Genomic DNA, 22,236 nt, shown 5'->3' with positions numbered 1-22,236 from the left:
TAATGAAACACTTCTGATGTGGCTGAAGTTTACGTAGCAGCTAAACAAAAATCATATTAGACCACTAACTAGTATAAGATGATCTCCTTACTGTCTAATTTAGATGTTTGCTTTTTATCTTGTAAGAACAGGTCTCTTTTCTACTAATGACTGATATATTTTTGTGGAGCAAAACGAGAGAAATTAGTTATTAAATACCTCTGGACGACTCGAAGCAAATGTCTTAACTTACACTATGCATTGCCCTTAATGTTATTTTTATAGCTTTGTTTAGTATGCTTACAATTCCAATAACTCAATTAAATCGAGTATTTTTTTTATATTGTCAGTTACTTAATCAGTCCTGATAGTGATTCCGAAAGTAAGGTTTTGCTTATTGGTATGGATACAATGATTTCTGCATTAACCTGTAAGAAATAACTTTTCAAAATTGTGTTTTTCTGCAAAACGTTTCAATGAACAGATATAAAATTGCCTTTTTGATTAAATATATGATCTTTAATTCAACCAATCTATAGCTTCCAACATTGTAGCATCCTTGGTCAACCTTGTACACACTTCTTTAACTGGGTGTCATATTGTCCACGAACATCAACAAAACATCTTAGTAGTCCACGTTAGAGCCAGTTTGAAAGTTTATTCACGCTCTCGTGAGAAGCCTTCACGTCTTCCTCTGCGCTTTTCCCACCGGGTCAGCAATGATCACAACTCCCCATGCAGCCAAACCTGAAAGATAAAATACGGTTGTGCATTTATTACTTGAAAAAGACGACAATCCATGTCATACCTGTAACGTTATTGGATAACTTACAAGCAGCAAAAGTGATCTGCGCCACTGTCCCCATAGAGGTGGGTCCACCTAGTCGCATCACTCCCCGGGCTGCATGGTACACGTAAGCTCCGGACAGGACCAACCCGCCTCCGGAGATGACCCGGCAGCTCCAGCAGCCCTTAAACAGTTGGTTGGTTTTTGACACGGGGGCGTCTGCTCCTCCTGTTGGAGCCTCTGGTGCTGTTGACATTGTACTACAGGGCATGTGCTAATGCTAACAGACTTCCTGGTCAAACACGCATGGAGACGTCAGTAAACATGGAGGAAAAAATAAACACTCCGTTTCTCAAAAATCCCCCTCATACGTTTAAACAATTCAAAGTCACTACCAATTGTTATCTCAGGTCCTCATCATGCCGGTTGTATGAAGATCATCAGATTTGTAAAGAAGTTCCGGGTTATGTTAGTGTTTCCTGTCTTGGATTTTCAAAATAAGTTTGTTTATTTCTTTGCCGCTAGGATGCCAGTTATTTGTCTGTGATCCGTTCAGGACGGGACAAGTAGATCCGTATTTGAAAACACAGATATGGACCTGCTGCACAAATTATGATTGTGAGGCTCAAGATGTATACAGTGAATCAATATTATTTTGCAAGGGGAGTCGGATAATAAGCTGACTCACTAGAAGGACTCCTGACCCCTCACACTATGGTGTAAACAAGTGCGTCTGGATAACATCATTCATGTCTCTCGGGGAAGTAACAATGTTTTTGCTGCTTGTCGTTTTTGTCAGCTCGTTCCTAACGTCGGCTGTTGGTCAGACGGAACCAGACGTGGACTCCTCGTACGTTGCCGCTGTGTATGAGCACAACTTAGTCCTGAACCCGGAGCCTCGTGTCCCCCTGTCCCGCCCCGCTGCCCTGCAGCACATGCAGAAGAACCTGGATGTCTACGAGGAGCAGGCTGCCCGGGCCTCTCAGCAGGTATGGGCAGGTCAGGAGAAAGTTAAATGTTTAGTATTTAAGTCAAAGAAACAATTGTGCTTATTGTTCACTTCACAATTAACATGTATCCAGTAACCATATCCTTCAAAAATAATGTAGAAAAGCTATACAAATGGACTTAATTTGGCTTTAAAGGAAGTTACCTTAAAGTCAAACTTAACAATTTTTCCTGACCCTATTTTTTCTTTACTGATACAACTATTACATTAATATTATTTTATCACTTTTTACTGTATTGGTCTTTGGACCCTTTAAGTAAAGCCTCAAATGTCATTGTCATTGAAGGTTGCTATAAATTACAGAATATTTCAGTTACCTGAGCCCACTAAATTTAACAGAATTAAAGTTTCCCAACAGCTATAAAAAATCCCTCATATTAGACAGACCACTAACTGATATGTAAGTTTCTGATTGATCTGTGAAATTATTACAAAGCACAGTCCGTATATTATTAAATAAGTATTAAGTCAGTCAATAAGAGAGGTTGTATTTCTCTGTATGCTGATAGAAGGATGCACATTTAATGCCACAGAGTACATGACTACGATACGAGTAATTAAGCTCTATAGTCTGCCCTCCTCTTCCCTTCAGGGTGCCCAGATCCTGGTGTTTCCAGAAGATGGTCTTCATGGTTTTAACTTCAGCCGTGCGTCCATCTCTGGCTACCTAGAAACCATTCCTGACCCCCAGCAGGAGAGCTGGAACCCCTGCACAGAACCAGGCAAATACAACAACACCGAGGTGCACAATCAATGTTATTATTGGACAAGCACCACTAGGCTGCTCAGAGCCTTCACCCGTGTAACACCAGTCTGTGAATATCCCATTGAGTGTGGTTGTGTTTCACAGGTTCTCCAGCGTCTGAGCTGTATGGCCCGTCGTTACAACCTCTACCTGGTGGCCAACATGGCTGACCTGCAGCCCTGCCCCCTGAAGACTGACCCCTCCTCTTGTCCATCTGATGGACGCTGGCAGTTTAACACCAATGTGGTTTTCAGGTACAGTGCAGACATTGAAATAAAAAGTAGTTTAGCTGAAGTCCAGCAAGTGCACCAATGCATCATTTCCTCCTCTATGGGAGCTGTTAACAGAATCTTCTTTCATACAGGTCAGATGGCCTGCTGGTGGCACGCTACCATAAACACAATCTCTACTTTGAGGAGGCCTTCGATGCGCCGCCACAACCTGAGATCACAACGTTTGATACACCTTTTGCTGGGAAATTTGGTCTCATCATTTGCTTTGACATCCTGTTCCACGAGCCCACAGTTACCCTGTTGGAGAAGGTAGAAAAATACTCAAACTCTTTACCCAACTCTACATTCCTGTGGTCGGTCTTCTCTTTTCCTCACATCCTCCTTCTCCTTGGACCCCTTTCAGGGTGTTCGTCAGTTGATCTTCCCCACAGCCTGGATGAACCAGCTCCCGCTACTGGACACCATCCAGTTCCAGCAGGCGTTCAGCACTGGTGCCAATGTCACCCTGCTGGCGGCCAACATTCGTAGTGACCGACTGATCATGACAGGAAGTGGTATCTACACACCGTCTTCTGCCACGTACCACCACGCCCAGAAAGGAGACCCAGAAGAGGGCAGGCTGCTGGTAGCCAGGGTGCCAGTCTTACACCCACTGTTGATAGGGCAGAGCGGGGTCAGGGAGGAGGGGGTAGTTATGGGTGAGTCCACATCATCTACAGCGACAGACTCTGGATACTGTCACAAAGAGAACTGTTTTGATTCTTCTCCTCCTGAAACTGCTTCTTCAGCTCTTCCCTCCTCCACCACCTTCACCTCCTCCATGATGTACGACCCATTTACATTTATCCTCCTAAACAAGACAGAGGGCAAAGTGAACGTGTGTGATGGCACCTTTTGCTGTCACCTGCAGTACCGGCGGTTACCACCGGGTGGCAGTAAAGAGCTCTACGCATTGGGAGCATTTGCTGGAACACACACAGTAAACGGACGTTACGCCCTGCAGGTAGGAAAGAGAAGATTTGGGGATATATAACTGATGAACATGATGCTCTTGTCACATTTATCATATGTCTGTTGCAGGTCTGTGCACTAGTCCGCTGTGCAGGGTTGGACGTCAGTTCCTGTGGACAGGAAGTGGAAGAGGCAGAGTCAAAAATGGACTTCCTGTTAGAGGGGAGGTTTGGGACCAGATATGTGTACCCATCGGTTTTGGTTAACAAGCTTGTCCTAGAACAGCCAGAGCATCTGGAAACAGCTGCAGATGGCAGAGTGACCATGAAACACTCGAAGATGACTGATGGGCTGGTCACTGCCTGTCTGTACGGACGAATGTATCACCTGGACAATGAATGAACTGTTTCGGAACAGATGGAGAAAAATATCAGAGACATTTATAAACTGAGTTGAAAATAACACATCTGACCAAGACTGCTAATGACAACTCAGGTGTTGGACATTTGTGTTCTGTTGGATACAAACTGCTATAAATGAAAAACAAATCCCTTTATTTGTTCATTACTTAATCTTTACAAACATCACCATTAGCGTTCATCCTCTGCCTGAAAGTTGCTTTTTCCTAAAAAAGGCAATAGTTATCAATTTCTCTCTCCACACACACACACACACACACACACACACACACACACACACACACACACACACACACACACACACACACACACACACACACACACAGTGTCAGCCACTTCCCCCAGTCTCCTGTACAGTACACAGTCATTGAGTAGTTACAGCATTGCAAGTTAAAAGTTCCTTAAGCAGCTCATTCGGGTCATCTATCAAATGACTCCTGGACCAATCACAAGGTAAATGGGTCTGACAGCCACCTGCTGTCCTAATCAGTCCCCGTGGGTTCAGTCTCCACTTGGAATACATTTATAGGATTAAATAATGACTTCCTCTCCAAGGAATTAAAAAGTGGTAAACACATTAGCAATGTGTGTGAGTGACAGCCATCAGTGTCTGCCATGAATAAAAACTCAAGTACAGTAGGGAAAACAGTAATCAATCTCCTGGTCCCATAAGATCGTCCTCTGTGTTTTTCTTTTAGACAATCGTGCCAAAAAAAGTCCTGTGAGCGTTTCTCCAGTAGATGCTCTTCTAGTGTTAGTTAAAGGAAAAACTGAAAAGGCTTAAAACCACTCCAAAGTATCAGCAAAGAGTAGGTACTTAATTTGCCATACAGTGATGGTGTCTGAGATAAACATAGTGTAAATATAGTCTGTCTTTTAGTACATTATTTTTCACCCCATGGGTATGCACCTTTACAGTGTATTTTTAGATTTAAACTTACCTAAAAATAATCTGCACACTGGCTCTATCCTCTCCCTCTTTCAGTTCCTTGTCAGTGATCTATTAAGGCTCCTGAGTGGCTGGCTAGCTTCAGTCAGTATTGTGGGGCTCTGTCCAATAGCAGGTATGTCCTCAGTATGTTTCTGAGTCTGAGTCATTCAGTTCATCATCCCCAATGATGGATGTCAGCGGCCGCTCCGGTCTGCAGTAGGAAACGTGGTCAGGCCTCAGAGAGGGAGGGGTGTCGAAGGCCACGCCTTTGGAGACGTGGTTGTTGGTGGGGTGGTGGTTGATGACTGTCTGGGTTAGAGAGGGTGCAGACAAAGCTGCTATGGTGACCATAGGAGAGGTGGGCATCATGGAGTTGAGGATGAGTGCCAGACAGTCGGCCACATCACGGTTGGGAGCGCAGGCCAGAGCAGGAGTGTAACCTAGGAATAAGAGAAGAGCGAGAGAGCTAAAACTAGAAATACCGCCTCGTGGTTGTATGCCTCCAACAAGTCAGTGTTTGTTTATTAGATATAGCTTTCATGAGACATAAATGGTAAACATACGTACAGATGGATGGACAATCCGAAAACATAGAACCTCAGGTCCCGGCTGTCGCGGTATAGTATGTCATAAAAACGTCATCGTGTCGTAAGCCATGAAAATGTCATCGTATATTTAGGGACAACTTTTTTTTTTTTTTCTTTTTTCTTTTTTTTTTCAAAGCCAGGTCACAGAAAGAGATATAGACATGCTAGTATACTACACATGGCAACATGCAGATAATATGAGTACACTAAATATTCAGGTTTGCACTCATTCATCCCAGCTTATAACTGTATCAGCGAGGCAGATTGTTAACGGCGGCTATTGCAGAAGCAATGAAACTCCTCCTAAAGCAACCTCTTCTCCAACTAACAGCTGACGACAGGAAGACAGAGCATACCCCAAGAAAAGTCATGTAAAAGTCATAGCATAGTATGCAATTAATAAGTCGAAGTATAGTATTTTAAAAAAGTCACAGCATAGTATGTCGAAAAAAGTAATTAAAAAGTCAAAATATAGTATGACAAAAAAAGTCCAAAATTCAAAACAAGTCAGATTATAGTATAGTAAAAAGTCTTGGTACACAGTATAGAATGTCAAAAAGGTAATTAAAAGTCATAGAGTATGTCGAAAAAGTAATTCAAAATTAAAAACATAGTATGTTATAAAAAGTGTACAGTATACCATAAAAAGGTCAGAATTCCATTAATACGTCATAATATAGTATGTCATAAAAAGTCATGAAAAAATGTATAATATGGTATACAATAAAAAATATCATGTATGCCATTACTGACGGACATGCCTCTGCTGCCGCCAGCATGGAGGCATAAAAACATTCCACTGCTGAAGTATGAATAGTGAGGTGTGTGATAAAGCAGAAAGATGAAGACTGACCGTTCTCGTCCACTGCTAGAACACTGGCTCCTTTCCTCAGCAGCTCCTGGACCACCACTGTCAGTCCCTTCTTGGCTGCTACATGCAGGGGCCTGAAAGAAGGGGGAGGGAGATTTTAAAATACATCCAGTTGAATTTAGTAGATTACCCAATAGCACAGCTAAATGTTTGCCTGCGCCGAGGAACACTACGTACGTCTGGAGAGCAGTGTTGGTGCAGTTGATGAGGTTCTTATCGCTGATCTTCTCCAGAATCAACAAGGCACTCGTCTCATGACCCTCACAGGAACAGAGAGCGACAAAGTAAGGAATAAAAAAATAAGTATAATCATAGATGTCTTGCACAATCCGGAAATAATTCACTTTGACTTGTTCAAATGTATAATTAGTCCATAATTTGTCTCTTTTGTACATTTCACATGTGTACCCATGGTACATACTTCTTTGTACATACTGATATCAATAATTCACCATGGCCAGTGAATAAAAACACATTTCCTGTCTCTGTAAATGGTTGTTACCTTGCTGCAAGCCAGATGTAATGCTGTGTTCCTGTTTGTATCCTGTAGTGTGAAGTCTGCTTTAGCACTGCTCACCAACATCTCTGAAACACACGAATGGCACTGGTTACGTGTCAACGGTTTAGAAATGAAAGGCCAACAATGTATCTAAGCGTCAATGGGCGTACTGACCCACAGTATTGGTCTGTCCGTTTAGAGCTGCCATCATCAGCGGTGTGCTGCATATGTGTGTGTCAACTATGTTTGCCTGAGCTCCCTGGCTCAGCAGAAGGGAAACACACTCCACGTGGTCGGAAAAGGCTGCAGCGTGAAGGGGGGTCCTGCATTGACACAAACACGGTTGACAAAATACCAGCAGAGCTCGTGCTCCCTTCAAACATCTTCTCATCATCATCATCATCATCATCATCATCATCATCATCATCACCTCTCACCTGCCCTTGGAGTCAGTGGTGTTGACGATAGCTGTGCCCAGGGAGTCAATTAACATCTCAGCCACTCCCTCATTATCGCTCATACTGAAATACACAACACACACTGTCACACACCTTCAGACCGACGTCTATTCTAAAAAAACATTCATTGGCACACATTGTCTTACACAGCACAGTGCAGTGGACTGAAAGAGTTGCCCTTAATCTTCTTGAACACCTCTTGGTCCAACAACACCTCCACGCAGGCGTCATATCCTAGGAAAACAAAGAGAGGATGGAGGTACAAAGGGAGGAACAGACATACTACTTTGCTGTGGTTTCACACAAAATGTTTCTCAAGTGTCATGCTATGTCCCCGTACCATTGTAGCAGGCCCAGTGCAGTGGTGTGTAGCCCTGGTTATCAGTGAGGTGTGTGTGTGAGGTGGTGCTGGTGGTGGCCTGTAGGAGGGCCCCCAGGACCCCCACACGGCCACAGGCGGACGCCAGGTGAACAGGGGAGCGGCCCAGGATGTCTCTGACACACACACTGGCCCCACGCTGGAGCAGAGCCTCTACACTCTCCTCCTGGCCCGTCACCGCCTGTGTGAAAATCAAGAAAGTGGAAAATAATAGTGATAAGTATAGTATAATAAAACATTGTAAATAAAGTTGTAATATTAGTGAGTACATATGAATGTCTCACCCCTCGGTGGAGTGCCGTCCTCCCCCAGCGGTCCTGATTGTCGACACTGGCTCCTTGACTGAGTAGAGAGTACACACACTCTGTGTGTCCATTCAGCACCGCCAACATCAGAGGAGTCCTGGACACAGTGTGGAAATATGACATAACTAAGTACTTGTATTTATTAATGTATATATATTCATAAAACGAGTTAAAGTAATCTTCTTAAACAAAAGAAAAGCATAATAAGCTCACACTCACTGTCCATTGGTGTCTTGTACATCCACATTAATGTGTTGGTCGTTGGTGCTCATGAGCAGGCGCAGGCACTCTGGGTGGCCATTCATAGCTACAACACACACACACACACACACACACACACACACACACACACACACACACACACACACACACACACACACACACACACACAAGAGCATGACTTTGTTTTTCTAAAGCAACAATGCGTTTCCATTTTATAAGCCAGAAAATAATCCTCAATCATGTGAACATGTTGCATCCAAACAACTTTCTGTGGTTGTGTGTGTGTGTGTGTGTGTGTGTGTGTGTGTGTGTAACTGCCTGTATGTATACCTGCAGCATGTATGGCTGTCTTTTTGTGTGTATAGTCTCGGGTCATGGGTGAGGAGCCGTGGTGCAGCAGCATAGAGACACACTCCTGGTGACCCTTGGAGCAGGCCAGGCTGAGGGGGGTTCGGCCCTCCAGGTTGCAGACATCCACTTCCAGCAAGGACGACAAGAGAACCTCTAAAGCTCCACAGTGTCCATGGTACGCCTAAATCAAGGGAAGACACAAACCAATAGACACTTCTTTTATGTCTGACAGTGAAATTCTGTATGTGAGAGAGACAAACAACCAAATACAGACACACATCTTGAACTCACCGCCAGGTGGAGCGGACTGACGGGGGCCTGGCTCTCTGAGTCACTCATGATGTCTGTTCCTGATGTCTCCATTAACTGAAATAGAGAGATGGTTCCCACATTAACTTATTTTAGATCCAGGTTTGCAGACAGAGCAAGTTGCACAGAGATTAGGCCACGATCACACTGCTGCATTTGGTCCAAATGTATTGAAGGAGAGATTTCGGGGTGTTTTCGCAAAGGTGTGCGCTACGAGGAGTTTTAGGTTAAAAAAAAAAAAAAAAAGTGTTCAAATGCATACAACGTTGACCTGACAAATGTTATCCAACCAACAAGATAGAAGAGTTTTCAAAGTAGCTTCACCTGCCCACCACATGATCTAACCACTATGTTCCCCATTTGTCCAACAGAGGGAGCTACATACAAAAATCAATCAATCAATGTAAGGACTCACTCACCACATCAAGAGGTGTCTCACTTGCCATCTGAAAGAAACACAAAGACTGTTTATGATACTATGACAAGTGTGCTTGTGTGCTGTAGTTCAAAAACCTTTTAGCACATGAAGGCGTTCAGATTGTCTGACTGTCTGTAGGACATGCAACATATTTGTCAGTCTTTGTGGTAGCTGTACACACCAGTTCCAGGCAGAGTGTGCGTCCATAAGCTGAGGCATAGTGCACAGCACTGTAACCCTGTTTGTCTCTCATTCCTGGATCGGCATCGTTCCTCAACAGGTACTCCACACACCTGACAAAGACCAAAGAGAGGAGATGATTTTTTTAAAGCCTTCATCTGACACTGAGGATTATTTCTTACACTTTGAACAATTAAACACAGAGTAGAACGTACTTTCCATCAGTGTCGGCTGCAGCAGCGTAGTGCAGGGGGCTGCAGCCTCTCTGGTCCAGCTCATTGATGCTTGCCCCAGAGCCCACCAAGGCAAACACACAGTGGTAGTTACAGTTGGCTGATGCATAGTGTAGTGGGGTCCTAGGATGGTCAAAAGTCTCACTCAGTTTTCAGACCTTATTTCTATTCCTAACATTTCTAGAATCATACTGCACGCTTGGCTCACCTTCCAAAGTTGTCTTTCCTGTTAAAGTCCGCTCCAATGTTTAACAGCAGGTTCAGACACTCCAGGTTCCTGGTTGGATAGACAAGATTCAACAGTGGTGTTTTGCTGACATACTAATCTATTGTAATCAAGTGCGTGCACGGATAATATTTCAGTACACAAGAGAGATGGAAAAAATATAACAAAGGGTGAATCCCTTTAAATAAGGAACAAAGAAAAGCTTTAAAGAGGCTCAGGTATGAAACAATAATAAGGCATTGAGCAGGAATGATGACTCACCCTCCAGCTGCAGCAGCATGTAGACAGGTCCTTCCAAAGTCATCAGGGGTGTCCATGTCAAACCCTGCAAAAATATGTTATCAGCATCAATTAGGATGTCAACTAGGTAATTCCACTGACAGGAATGGTGTCAGCATGAATGTACCTGAGGACAGCAGCTTCCTGCAGCAATCCGAGAAGCCGCTAAGAGCTGCCAGGTGTAGAGGGAACATCCCGTGAATGCCTCTCCTGAAAAAACATTAAGGCAAAGAAGGCAAGCCATCACAGGAGGGTAAGGTGTGAGAGCATGGCTGCATTATTACTGACAAAAAGAAAACAAAAAAGGTTGAAAGTACAGTTTATCGTGAGATTAAACATCTCTAATCATCAAATTGTTCCGTTGAAATTTGTGCTTCCTATCATTAAAGCACATATTCAGTGAGAAGATAGATGATCAGATGGTTAAATGTCAATTGTTACTAACTTGGCGGTGTTGGCTTCGTGTTTGATGAGTGCTGTGATGATGAGCTCATGGCCACAGCGGGCAGAGATGTGAAGGGCAGTGTTTCTGCTCTTGTCCTCACAGTCAATCTCGGCTCCTACGCACACATAGAAAAAAGTGGTATTATGTATGTAGGGTATGTGTGAAGCAGACGGCACACTGCAGAGGCTCTCACCATTTTGAATGAGCGCCTGAGAGCAGGAGAACCTTCCATGGGTAGCTGCCATGTGGAGCGGGGTTTTACCATCCTTACTCTGGACAGATGGAGGGCGAGACAAGAAGAGAGGTACAAAGACGATGAATATGATGTTCTGTAGAGTTTAGACCTATATCAGTGCTGCAGTGCATGATTTACATTTAAGTGCCAGTGTGGGAAGCTGACTCAACCGAGTCTAATGAAACACTGTAGTGTAAGAAAGCGTAGCATGAACAGTCAATAGACGCCCTTGTGGACCACACACACACACACACACACACACACACACACACACACACACACACACACACACACACACACACACACAAACACACACACACACACAGATAGATTCCATGAACAGCTTGCAGCCTCAGGGAGCCACCCCCTCCCCCATCATCTTCCATATGGCCTTGCATCTTGAGGCTGTGGGGACCTAATATCAGTTTCCATCACTGCTCCCAAAGTGTTAACAGCAATGTCATTTCAACTTTCTACTAGACACTGGGCAGGAAACACACAAGGACACAGGCTTCTTATCTCTATAGGCCTACAGGTGATGTATGAATCCAAATACCGTTTATCAGCTATATTTGGCTGATTCAGTGTTTGTGTGAAAGTGTATCTTCATATGGACACACACCCGCATGTTGATGTGAGCTCCGTGGGCCAACAGCAGCTCCTGGCACAGCGCCCCCTGGCGTGAGGAGGAGGCAAAGTGGAGAGGAGAAAACCCCCTCTCATTCACCTGAAGCAAGGTACCAAACAAAACAATTAAAACACACACAATCACCACGCGCATACTATCTCACACAAGGACACACACACACACACACCTGGTTGACGTTGGCCCCCGCCTCGATGAGCTCACTGACCACCACATCCTGTCCATTGTAACAGGCCAAATGGAGCGGCGTGTTGCCATAGCCGTTCACCTCGTTGACCTGAGAAGTAGTTTTATTGTCTTGAGAATATATCGATACCATTTGAAATAGCTTGTATATCTACGGTTAAAGATTTAGCCGGGTCAAATGGTTATGGCACATTATATACTGCATGTGCATGCTCATATGTGTGTGTCTGTACTGACGTGGACCCCCAGGCCGAGCAGGTAGTGCACTGTGCTGCTCATGCCACTGGAGGCGGCTGCATGGAGCGGAGTGTACGCTTTTTTGTCCTTACAGTCAACCTCTGCTCCACTGGCCACCAATAACTTCACCACCTCCAGGTGACCTGAAACAGAGGAGGAGGGTAGAAAATTAAGTTTAAAAAAATAATAATAATAATTCAACTACCGGCAAGTCAAGATTTGTTCATTTTGACATGTACATGAGAGAGAGAGAGAGAGAGAGAGAGAGAGAGAGAGAGAGAGAGAAAAAGAGAGAGAGAGAGAGAGAGAGAGAGAGAGAGAGAGAGAGAGAGAGAGAGAGAGAGAGAGAGAGAGAGAGAGAGAGAGAGAAAAAGAGAGACTTTATCTAGTCCGATAAAAAGTATGTTTGCATTCAAAACCATACAATAAAACAGTCTCACCCATGTAGGCTGCCCAGTGAATGGCTCTCCTGTCCTTCTTGTCAAATGCATTAATGTTGGCTCCTCTGGACAGCAGCAACTTCACCATCTACCACACAAAAGCAAATTAACTAGATGCTGACATGCAATGCGAGTGTCCCTGTGTGTGTGTGTGTGTGTCTACAGGAGAGACCCACCTCTACGTGTCCACTGAAGGCGGCGTGGTGCAGGGCAGTGCGTCCTGCCCGGTCAGACACATTGACGTTGCTGAGCATCGGGACCAGAGCCTCGGCGCAGCGCACTGCCTTGTTGCTCGCTGCCACGTGGAGCGGCGTCTGCCAGTTCTTGTCCCGGGCGTTAACATCGGCACTGTGCTTCAGCAACACTGCCACTGCGTCCTGGGTGGACAGTGAGCATGGGTCAGTGAGCATGAGTGTGCAGACAGAAGTATTTTTTAAATGCCTCAGTTTACTAACAAAGTACATGCCAATGTGTGGGTGGTTGTGAAAGTCTTTGCTATTCTTAGGGGGCTTTCATGCCGACAATAGCGCTGAGAAGGAGGACTAACGCATGGGACTGTTAGCGTGGGCATATTGCCCAGGACCAAGCAGAATAGGTAATGAGATTTTGAAGGTTTATCAAATATCAACACACTGCTCAGTGGTTATGTAATTTTACCCCTTTAAGGCCAGATTTCTTAGGAAGACAGTCTGCATTTTTGTTACAGTGTCATTGTCAGTGGGAAATACCCCTGATTAAGGGTTGAATGTGTCTTTTCAAACAGGGGCTTCTCAAAAGGTTTTCTAATTGTGAGACTCATTGCATTCCATAGCTGCTGAGGGACGCGGTTCTAGTCGCATAATTAGTGGAGTCATCACAGCACACATTAGCACATGTGTTTGTGTAATAGTGTGTTACCTCACTACAAGAGGCGACAGCTCGGTGAAGAGGAGTCAACCACTTGTTGTCTTTGGCATTAACTCTGGCTCCTGGGTGAGAGAAGGACAGTGAGGGAGAGAGAGTCAGCAATGGCAGAGACAGCAAAGTCAAACATGGTGGAATCATTGAAAGATACATTAAAAGCCCAAGATATAGTAAAAAAAAAAGCTTTTAGACAAACTAATAGTTTAAAATGCTTTTCACACTTTCACTTATGGGAAGGGGGTCTTGTGAGGCTACAGGGCCTGGAAGATATAGAACTCCCATGATGCTCTTTGGCACAGCTTGGGGTTAAAATAGCCCTGAAGCTGCACCTGTTGCACATTATTGCGAAACAGTGAACACAAATACGCGCACACACACACACACACACACACACACACTCCATACCACGCTTGTAAATATTGAGGGAACAGGGAGCTACATTTGGGGGGAAATAAATGAGGAAAGGACAGTAGCTTTGAATAGTTAAGGAAAGCATGGCAGGATTTTTTATATTTTGACTCAAATTTGGTGTTTCTCCATACATAAACAACAAAAATAAAAAAAATAGAAAAATAAAAATAAATGTGTTTTCAATTGAGCTTGACCTGGTTGAAATCTTAAAATAAGGCAGACAAATACATTACTTTCATATACCTGGAAACAATTTACTGTGCAATGAAAACAAATGTAATTAATCTAAAATACTGACAGGTATTAGGAACAATTACAATTGCCTGGCCCCAATAATATATATTTCTGTAATTTTACAAAAAGCAGGATTACACGATTTGATTAGAGAATAAAGGACTTGTCAACTTTGCAGTGTGAGAATGAAAAATGAATGAATGTTTAATTATGCAAAGGAATTATTAAACACGAGACACATTTAGGAGAGCCAATATGGATGCATAGATGGAAAAACAGAACCAGATGGATGCTAACAGCCATTGTAGACGGATAAGTAAGCTTTCCAGAAGAATTTATGGATATTTGGTGGAAATTAAATCAAATGGATGTCTGAATGGATTGATAGCTGGGCTGCAGTATTTACCTGAGAGGATGAGCAGTTCAATGATCTCAGCGTCTCCCAGGTAGGCTGCAGCATGCAAAGGCGTTCTCTTCTCATTGTCCTGACAGGAGATCCCAAAATACACAAAAACACAAATTTAAGCATGTGTTTCTCACACAAACAGAAGCCTTGGAACACATGCTCACACTTCATGATGGGGTGAAGGCCTACATGGCGTGTCCCAAACAAAATCTATACACCTCACACTGCTTCAGACCACAAGAAACATGAGACTCCAGCCACAAGGAGAATAATGTCTGTCATGTGTTCACTTGAATTCTGCACTTCGCTCCATCACTGATGCAGCTACACCATCTCTCTCTCTCTCTCTCTCTCTCTCTCTCTCTCTCTCTCTCTCTCTCTCTCTCTCTCTCTCTCAGTAGCAATAAACCAGGGCTTTAAACAAATGTCATGTGACTGCAATAGTTTTCGGCCAGTGTTACTGACTCCAAAAAACTCAGTGTGATGACCCCAGCACTATAGACCCACAAAAAAAAACAGACGGACAGAGAGAAAAACAAAGACTGTGAAAAAATAATGGAGGTGTAAACTGAGGAAATATATTCAGAAAGACTGGGGACAGAGAGTGAGAGTGAAAGGACAAGGGAGAACAAGGGGGAAGATATCAGCAGAAGATTATGTCTCAAATGATAAGAGAGGGTAGTGTTATGAACAGGTCACGTGTCCGGCCCTGATTGACAGCTATACAGGACGGGGAAGCTGCCAGAAGGCACTCAATCGATCAACTCTCCTTGTTTTTGTTTATGATCTGTCATTGTGTGTGTGAGTGTGAGTGTGTGTGTGTGTGTGTGTGTGTGTGTGTGTGTGTGATGCTAATACACAGCGGTGTGGTCAGAACAAAAACATGTAAATTGGGAGAATCGAAGAGTGTGACCTACCTGAATGTTGACATCCTCTTTCTTGAATATGAGGGAGCGAACTTCACCTGGGTCGACATTGAAGATGGCTCTTAACAGAGACGGCTACGGAGACAAGGAGAAGACGAGGAAATGCTGATGTACACTACTACAAGCTCCATTTGCAAGGCAGTTATTTTCTATGCTGACAACTGTGTTATCAGTGTGAGTTATGAGAGCTACAAATGGGAGAGTCTCACACAGAGACACTACGATGCTGAGCTGGGAGAGAGCCAGAGGTTACAACGGCTGTATATCACTAATTTCTTTATGACAGTAAAGCAAACAACACATTTTTAATCTGTGAGGAGTTACAGCTATGCCCTCTTGCCACATGATGCGAGGTCAGCTGTTAAGAATGTAAATAGCAGTGAAAAAGACAAGTAGGACCATTTTAATTATACAAGGTAAGCATGTGCTTAATAAGAGATGCACGTTTTCCCAGAAGGAAGAAGCTGAAAATGAAAGACAGATCTAGGAACAGCTCTTTAAGACTATTTCATATACGTACATCAGTGTGTGTGTGTGTGTGTGTGTGTGTGTGTGTGTGTGTGTGTGTGTGTGTGTGTGTGTGTGTGAACGTGGCGCCTCATACTGAGTTGGATTTTGCAAACGGTGTTGCTCAGCAGGCATGAAACCTTCAAGAGCATACATCCATTCAAACTAAAAGGTTAAGGGAAGTAACACTATTTTAAGCTCACAATTCTGATTACTGGGTTCCAAATACAGAATTGATCATGATTATAAATCAAGATTTATTTCTAATTATAATGACACTACACTCTCTTTACTTTCTGATCATTACAGCAGTTTCCTTGTTTTTAATATGTTTGGATAAGTAATTAATTGTAACTAGGAATTAAGATTGATAATGCACAATTTATTACAAGCAGTGCTTTTCTTTGAACTGCAACATTTAGACTGCACACACAAAATAAATGTAAGGACATTATTGATTTAGTGGAGGTCTGGAGAGGCTTCAAATTAAAAAGTCGCTCTAAATTACATTATATTGCCATTCCCTCCTTTGAAATCGTTCAAGTACTTAAAGTCTGTGGAAGTGTAATGGGTCTCAATGAACATTTTGTCACACATAGCAAAGGGCTGCCAAGTTGTACCATTTAGTACTACACGAGTATCACGATGTGGGATCCGTTCCGTACTCTCAGCCTCTCGGTTTTCCGCATCCCTCTCTCATTTCGTCCCAACTAAAAATAAGTGGGGCCGTCAGGCATGTCGGCGTCTGTCTCATGCCTATTACACCAATGACCACTGCAACTGTGTCAGAGATCGGAGAAGGTAGACAAGCTTCAAAGAGCAGCTTTCATATGACGAACAGACTTACTGCCATGTTTTAATTGTAGGCTTACCGTTTATACAAAGGCCCGGGCCTTACTGATAATCTATACAACCCAGCACTCATCTCACATGGCAGGCTATATTGGTGATTGTAGTTGGTGCTATATTTAGCACAGGATGACAAATGTTGGCAGTCATTGAGTTTTCATGCAATGGGACGTGGAACTACGTATACTTCATCACAGGTTTAAACTTCATGCCGGGTATGACAAGAGCATCGGTCTGTTTAAAACCTCAATTCTGTCATTCTCAGAAGAAAAACCGCCGCCGGATCAGCAAACTGTAATTCATTCGACGAAAGAACCGAACAGAAGCAAACCCCATCTCACCTTGTCCTCCTGAGCGGCAGCCCTTCGAGAGGCATGATGGGATCTGCGGTCTGGGGATGATTTGGGCCGGGGAGGTGGAGGTGAAGAAGAAGAAGAGGAGGGCTCATCCTCCTCCACCTCCTCCAGCACCACGATACACACACGACTGGCCCGTTCTGACCGCATCAGGAACACTCACACACACTCTCTCTCACACGCATACACACATAAATACACACTGTTCCCGCTCACATACATGCGCAATTCAGGGGGACAAAGGTCAGCAATAAATCCCATAAACAAGAGCAATTTCCTTGTCAAAACAACGCTGCACATCTTCATGTAAAATCCAATGTGAGATCCGGCTCTGTCCTCTATCTGTCAGTGTCGCTTTGCTGCATGTCTCCTCTCTCCTCTCTCCTCTCTAGCCAACACTCTCTGTGTGCAGCGGTAGCGGAGACAGCAGGGAATTCCTCTGCGTAATGGTGGCGGTAGGCGGCATGCGGCAGAATGAGCTTGGGCTGCCTAGCAGCACACAGGAAGCTACATATCCTCACTGCTGTGCTGCAGCCAGGAACACACACACACACACACACATACACATACGTCAGATGCAAACACACACACACACACACACACACACACACACACACACACACACACACACACACAAACACACACACACAAACACACACACACACACACACACACACACACAGAGACCCTGTGATTAGCGTGGACAGGGGGCCGCAGCAGCAGCCAGTGTATGTGTGGGCATGCGTAGCTCGTTTCAGGCAGACTGCTGAAGCCAGCTCTTTCAAAAGAAGAGAGAGAGGGAGAGAGGGAGAGAAGCGGGAGGGAAGAGAGGGAGAGGGAGAGGGAGAAAGTGAATGGAAAAGAGGACAGAGAGCTAGAATAATGGTAGGTAGGTACCTAGACCACTTTAACACAAAGAAACCTGAAGAAGAATGGGGCAAAGGACCATTGAGGGTGCAAAAACTGACAGAAAGTTAACCGAGAAACAACATTAAAACACAGACTGTAAGGGGTTAGAGATTAAGAGGGGACGATACGTAGAAGAGAATAAAATGAATGGCAAAGGAAGTGAGAAATACTAGACTGAAGAAGAGTTAGGAACCTATTTTGATGCCTGATTGTAATCAGGTCACTTGCTGGCCAGTGCCGGCCCACGAGTCCCCCGTGAGTTGATTTAAGTGTAATAACAAAACTGTAAGTGGAGCGATGATGCTACAGCAGAGAATGATGACGCAGCACTATTGATTCTTTATTGAAAGCCCTGCTACCTTCGGCAAACCACGCCATGTTGTTTGTTGAGCGCTTCAACACTGACTGGCTATCTGAATGTTTACTACTGTGTTGTGCTTTGCTTTATGGATCCTGCGCTTGTACACTCAACGCAGCTCTGTTCTTTGGTATTGTACATTAAAGTAACGGTATGAACTAAGCACCGATGGTCTCCTTATACTTCACTTCAGCTTGAGACAATCTAAAAATCTGTAGCCCACGGAGCATGGTAAAAACTAAACCATGTGCAGTACACTGTTGAGTTGTTTTTAGAGTTTGCTAAATAAGGTTTTAGTGGTTTGCATCTTCATAAAGTTGGTGCTAAAGTAGGGAATAAAAGAAAATGGATACCAGATCGGTGTGTGTGTGTACGTGTGTGTTCCAGTATCCTCTTTGGTGTATTGGCATAGCTTCAAAAGTCCCCATCTCCTCATTATAAAACTGGAACAAACTGGCTTTGCCAGAGAATGTGAGGGTAGCTAACAAGACCAGTCTGTATGTGCACGTCTGTGTGTGTCTGTGTTTGTGTGCGTCTCAGTCTCCTTCATATTCAACACAGATCCTAAAAAGAGCAATCTTGCCAAGCCACATAACCCCATTAACTCAGAGGGAGGGACGATGGGAGGGACGGCGAATGAGAGAGAGCGATTCAGCTGGACGGAGCCTCTCTGCGAGGCCAACATTTTGAGTTTAATTGACTTAACATTTATAAACTGAAAATGAAAGACAGGCTAACAATCTTTCTGCTCCCTGAGTTGGCATTACAGATTTGCCTCAAAGGCACAAACAAAGAGTGACGTTTGGGAAGAAAAGTATAGAAACAAAGAAGTGATGTTTTGTCTCTCCCTCTTGCTAGAACTGGGGATACTTTCAGGAACGTAGCCCAGAGATGTTTACAGAGAAGATTTGTTGCCATTTCCCCAAACAGAATATTGTATTTGTGTGCACTCTGTGTGTACACAGTATGTATGTGTTGATAGTTGTAATCAGGACTCGGAAGCATGTAACCACAGTACAGGTTGACCATCACAAACTGAGCATTCCTAAACACAAACTACATGACAGTCTGACAACAAAACCTGAAGAAAAATCCATTTTGTGCTGAGCTCAGATGTCTGCTCCATTAATACTGAGCTGGTGGGACACTAGGAAAACATGCTGAAGGTGAAGCAACAACAGGATGCAGGCCCAACATTATCACAAATACCCACAAATTAAATTCAGAACACAACTCCTGAGCTTTACTTCATGCGAGAGACCCAGCGTGACAGTCCAGATGTGGAATAGTATGCAGCTTGCACTGACCCCTGATCTGACACTGCGACAGGATGCACTGTGTGTAATATAATCCCAGTCCAGAAACTCAAAGGCAGAGGTGTGTGTGTGTGTGTGTGTGTGTGTGTGTGTGTGCTGGGACGATGGTAACATCTGGATGTTTCAAAGCTTTGTTAGAGAGGCTGCCCTACAAGGTGCCAGCCAGCTCATCAGGATGTAAACTAGTGCTCATTCTCTCACTCACACACACACACACACACACACACACACACACACACACACACACACAGCACAGCACAGCCTGGTTCAGTATCTTGGCCAAGGACACTACGACACATTGACCGGAGGAGTCAGGGATCGACGACCTGCTTTACCTCCTGAGCCACAGCTGCCCCAGTTGTTCTGTGTATACTGTGCACATTTTTCACTTGTGCACAAACAATATGTTACATTGTCCTTTAAGGCTCTTTGGCTAATAATCAACATTAGCAGCGTATAGCTGATGTATACATTGTGGACAAGTCCTGGGCAGGTATACACAAACACAACAACAAAGCGCCCCCTTGTGCTGGACTTTGTGCTTTCATTGAGTGTGTGTTCTAAAATGTCTCCACCATCTCACTCTTTAGGCAGCACCATAGTGTGGTTGGGAGGGACACTCTGCATGAAAGGTACAGGATGGATGCCCTCTAGAGGAGAAACAGAAGCCAAAAAGGGAGACTCTCTCCTAAGTGGGACTATTTGTGTCCCTTAGTCCAGTTCTCTGTCAGCAAGCACAACAGAAAACAATGGAGAATAGAAAGGGGGGGTGGCGGATCTAATCACATGCACTCTTCCGTTTTTTGCTTGCCTGTCCGGGAAGACTGGTCAGACTGGGACAAAGCTGCACTATCATTGACCCACTTTGACTGAAGTTCATATGTTTACTGGACTCCAGAGTTACAAAAAAAAAATCTTGCTATAACCATTTAGGGCCAATTCTGAACCTAAAGAATTTCTTGTTTGCCATAATTTACTACAATAAGTGCAACTAACAGTTGTTTTATTTAATCATTATTTGATTATGATATTCATTAATAAATCATTTAGTGTAAAATGTAAACATTTAGTGTATAATGTAATAAATAATGACAAATATGTATCACAAGTTACCAGAGCCCCAAGTAGCTTTAAGTTTTTGACTAACAGTCACAAAACGTTTGCAAAATATCATGAAAAAATCTGTATCCAAGAAATACATGGTGCCTTTACTTGATTATGTAAATGATTAATAATTACAAAAATAGTAAATTTCCTGATGATTGATACAGCAGCTATTTGAATAGTTTACCTAATGCATTACTTTTCTGGAGGGGTAACCTAACAAAACAATGTTTTAATACACTATTTTGTTCCTGATGCATGCGTCCACTACAATGGCCAGAGTATAACTTCCTTTAGGATTTAAGCTTGTGGAAACTCTCTAATTCATGAGCACAGCTGGAGAGTTTAGAACCAGAACCAGCACCAGCTGCTATTTCAGTCTGACAGCGTTTCTTATCTCCAGGAACACGTGACAGAGGGAGCTGAAAAAAGACAGCTGACAAAGCAAACTCCCTGGGTACAAAAAAATCGGTCGGCGGTCAGTTAAATTTGGAAATATACTTTCCAGTTTAGGATAGCACACGTCACTAACTATAATAACCTTATAATGGGGTGGTATAATAATAATAACGCGGTGTCGTGCATGAGTTCAAGTTGCAAACTAGCATTAGCAGAGGAGTTAGCCACCGTGTTAACCTCCTAGCTAGCTACCAGCTGTGTTCACCAGTCCATCACCACTACAAACAGAAACAAACCGACAGAGTCGAACACTGACAAACGTCCGCGTTACCATGGCTTTTACATGAAAGTGACCTAAGTAAACGTAAAGCAACAGGTGACGTGAAGTTAGGCTCTTACGCTACCTAGCTAACAGTTACTAGTTAACTCGACTGACGTCCATCTAGCTAACGTAAACTGTAAGAACAGCAGCAAAGCTAAAGCTTAACAAAGACATTTAAATGTCATTTACCAGACCGGTTTAAGTCATGAATAAACGCAAGTGAGCTCAAATGTCAACAGTCGGTGTGACTAAAGTTAAAACACACTCAAAACTACAGCAACGTTAATCAGTTTCACTAAAAAGTGGCAGCTTTTTTGAAGAGTTTTACGTTAAATGTTAGCTGACGTTAGTTAGATACCGTTAACGTTACCTGGTCTTGTATCTTCAACACAGCCATGTTCTCCGTGTAAAACCAAAAGGAGGCAGTAACGTTTACCGTAACTCTCCCGTGAATTACGGTAAATTAACGGAGGGAAACTGAATGAGGAGCGACTCTCTGGAGCTTCCCTCTTCCTTTCTGTCGTGTACAGACTCAAATGACAATACGGGAGAGTTGGGACCAAAACCCAGCAACATTTACACTAATTTATTATATATATATATATATATATATATATATATATATATATATATATATATATATATATATATATATATATATATATATATATATATA

The 22,236-nt window shown here is 43.5% G+C and overlaps 2 protein-coding genes across 4 annotated transcripts; one reads left to right on the top strand and one right to left on the bottom strand.

Moving 5' to 3' along the window:
- Nucleotides 1–1,293: 1,293 nt before the first annotated feature.
- btd (biotinidase) lies at nucleotides 1,294–4,256 on the top strand. 3 transcript variants are annotated; one of them, XM_068711089.1, is made up of 7 exons: nucleotides 1,294–1,384; nucleotides 1,566–1,755; nucleotides 2,368–2,517; nucleotides 2,626–2,774; nucleotides 2,885–3,062; nucleotides 3,157–3,756; nucleotides 3,834–4,256. In XM_068711089.1, the coding sequence occupies exons 2-7, from the start codon at nucleotides 1,702–1,704 to the stop codon at nucleotides 4,104–4,106; spliced, it is 1,404 nt and encodes a 467-aa protein (XP_068567190.1). In that variant the 5' UTR covers nucleotides 1,294–1,384; nucleotides 1,566–1,701; the 3' UTR covers nucleotides 4,107–4,256. The 3 variants fall into 3 exon arrangements, with proteins under 3 accessions (XP_068567190.1, XP_068567189.1, XP_068567188.1); XM_068711088.1 differs by having other exon boundaries at nucleotides 1,294–1,755; nucleotides 3,157–3,451; nucleotides 3,542–3,756; XM_068711087.1 differs by having other exon boundaries at nucleotides 1,294–1,755.
- LOC137872707 (serine/threonine-protein phosphatase 6 regulatory ankyrin repeat subunit A-like) lies at nucleotides 4,242–22,059 on the bottom strand. Its single transcript, XM_068711086.1, has 29 exons — nucleotides 21,931–22,059; nucleotides 15,432–15,515; nucleotides 14,515–14,593; nucleotides 13,458–13,528; nucleotides 12,737–12,937; nucleotides 12,561–12,648; nucleotides 12,121–12,263; nucleotides 11,867–11,974; nucleotides 11,674–11,778; nucleotides 11,010–11,088; nucleotides 10,817–10,931; nucleotides 10,499–10,581; nucleotides 10,354–10,417; nucleotides 10,075–10,143; nucleotides 9,849–9,989; nucleotides 9,635–9,746; nucleotides 9,455–9,481; nucleotides 9,018–9,092; nucleotides 8,706–8,907; nucleotides 8,373–8,460; nucleotides 8,133–8,250; nucleotides 7,810–8,029; nucleotides 7,616–7,703; nucleotides 7,449–7,532; nucleotides 7,186–7,334; nucleotides 7,015–7,097; nucleotides 6,690–6,772; nucleotides 6,495–6,586; nucleotides 4,242–5,494 (listed from the first exon to the last, which is right to left on the bottom strand). Exons 1-29 carry the CDS (start codon nucleotides 21,955–21,957, stop codon nucleotides 5,196–5,198), a joined length of 3,177 nt encoding a protein of 1,058 aa, XP_068567187.1. The 5' UTR covers nucleotides 21,958–22,059; the 3' UTR covers nucleotides 4,242–5,195.
- Nucleotides 22,060–22,236: the final 177 nt, after the last annotated feature.

Source organism: Cebidichthys violaceus, unplaced genomic scaffold, assembly GCF_023349555.1.
Source record: "Cebidichthys violaceus isolate CVI_PGR_0920_01 unplaced genomic scaffold, fCebVio1.0.p SCAF_16, whole genome shotgun sequence".
NCBI classification, from domain to species: Eukaryota; Metazoa; Chordata; class Actinopteri; order Perciformes; family Stichaeidae; genus Cebidichthys; species Cebidichthys violaceus.
Note: the sequence above shows the minus strand (reverse complement) of the source record. Positions and strands in the feature narration are given on the sequence as shown.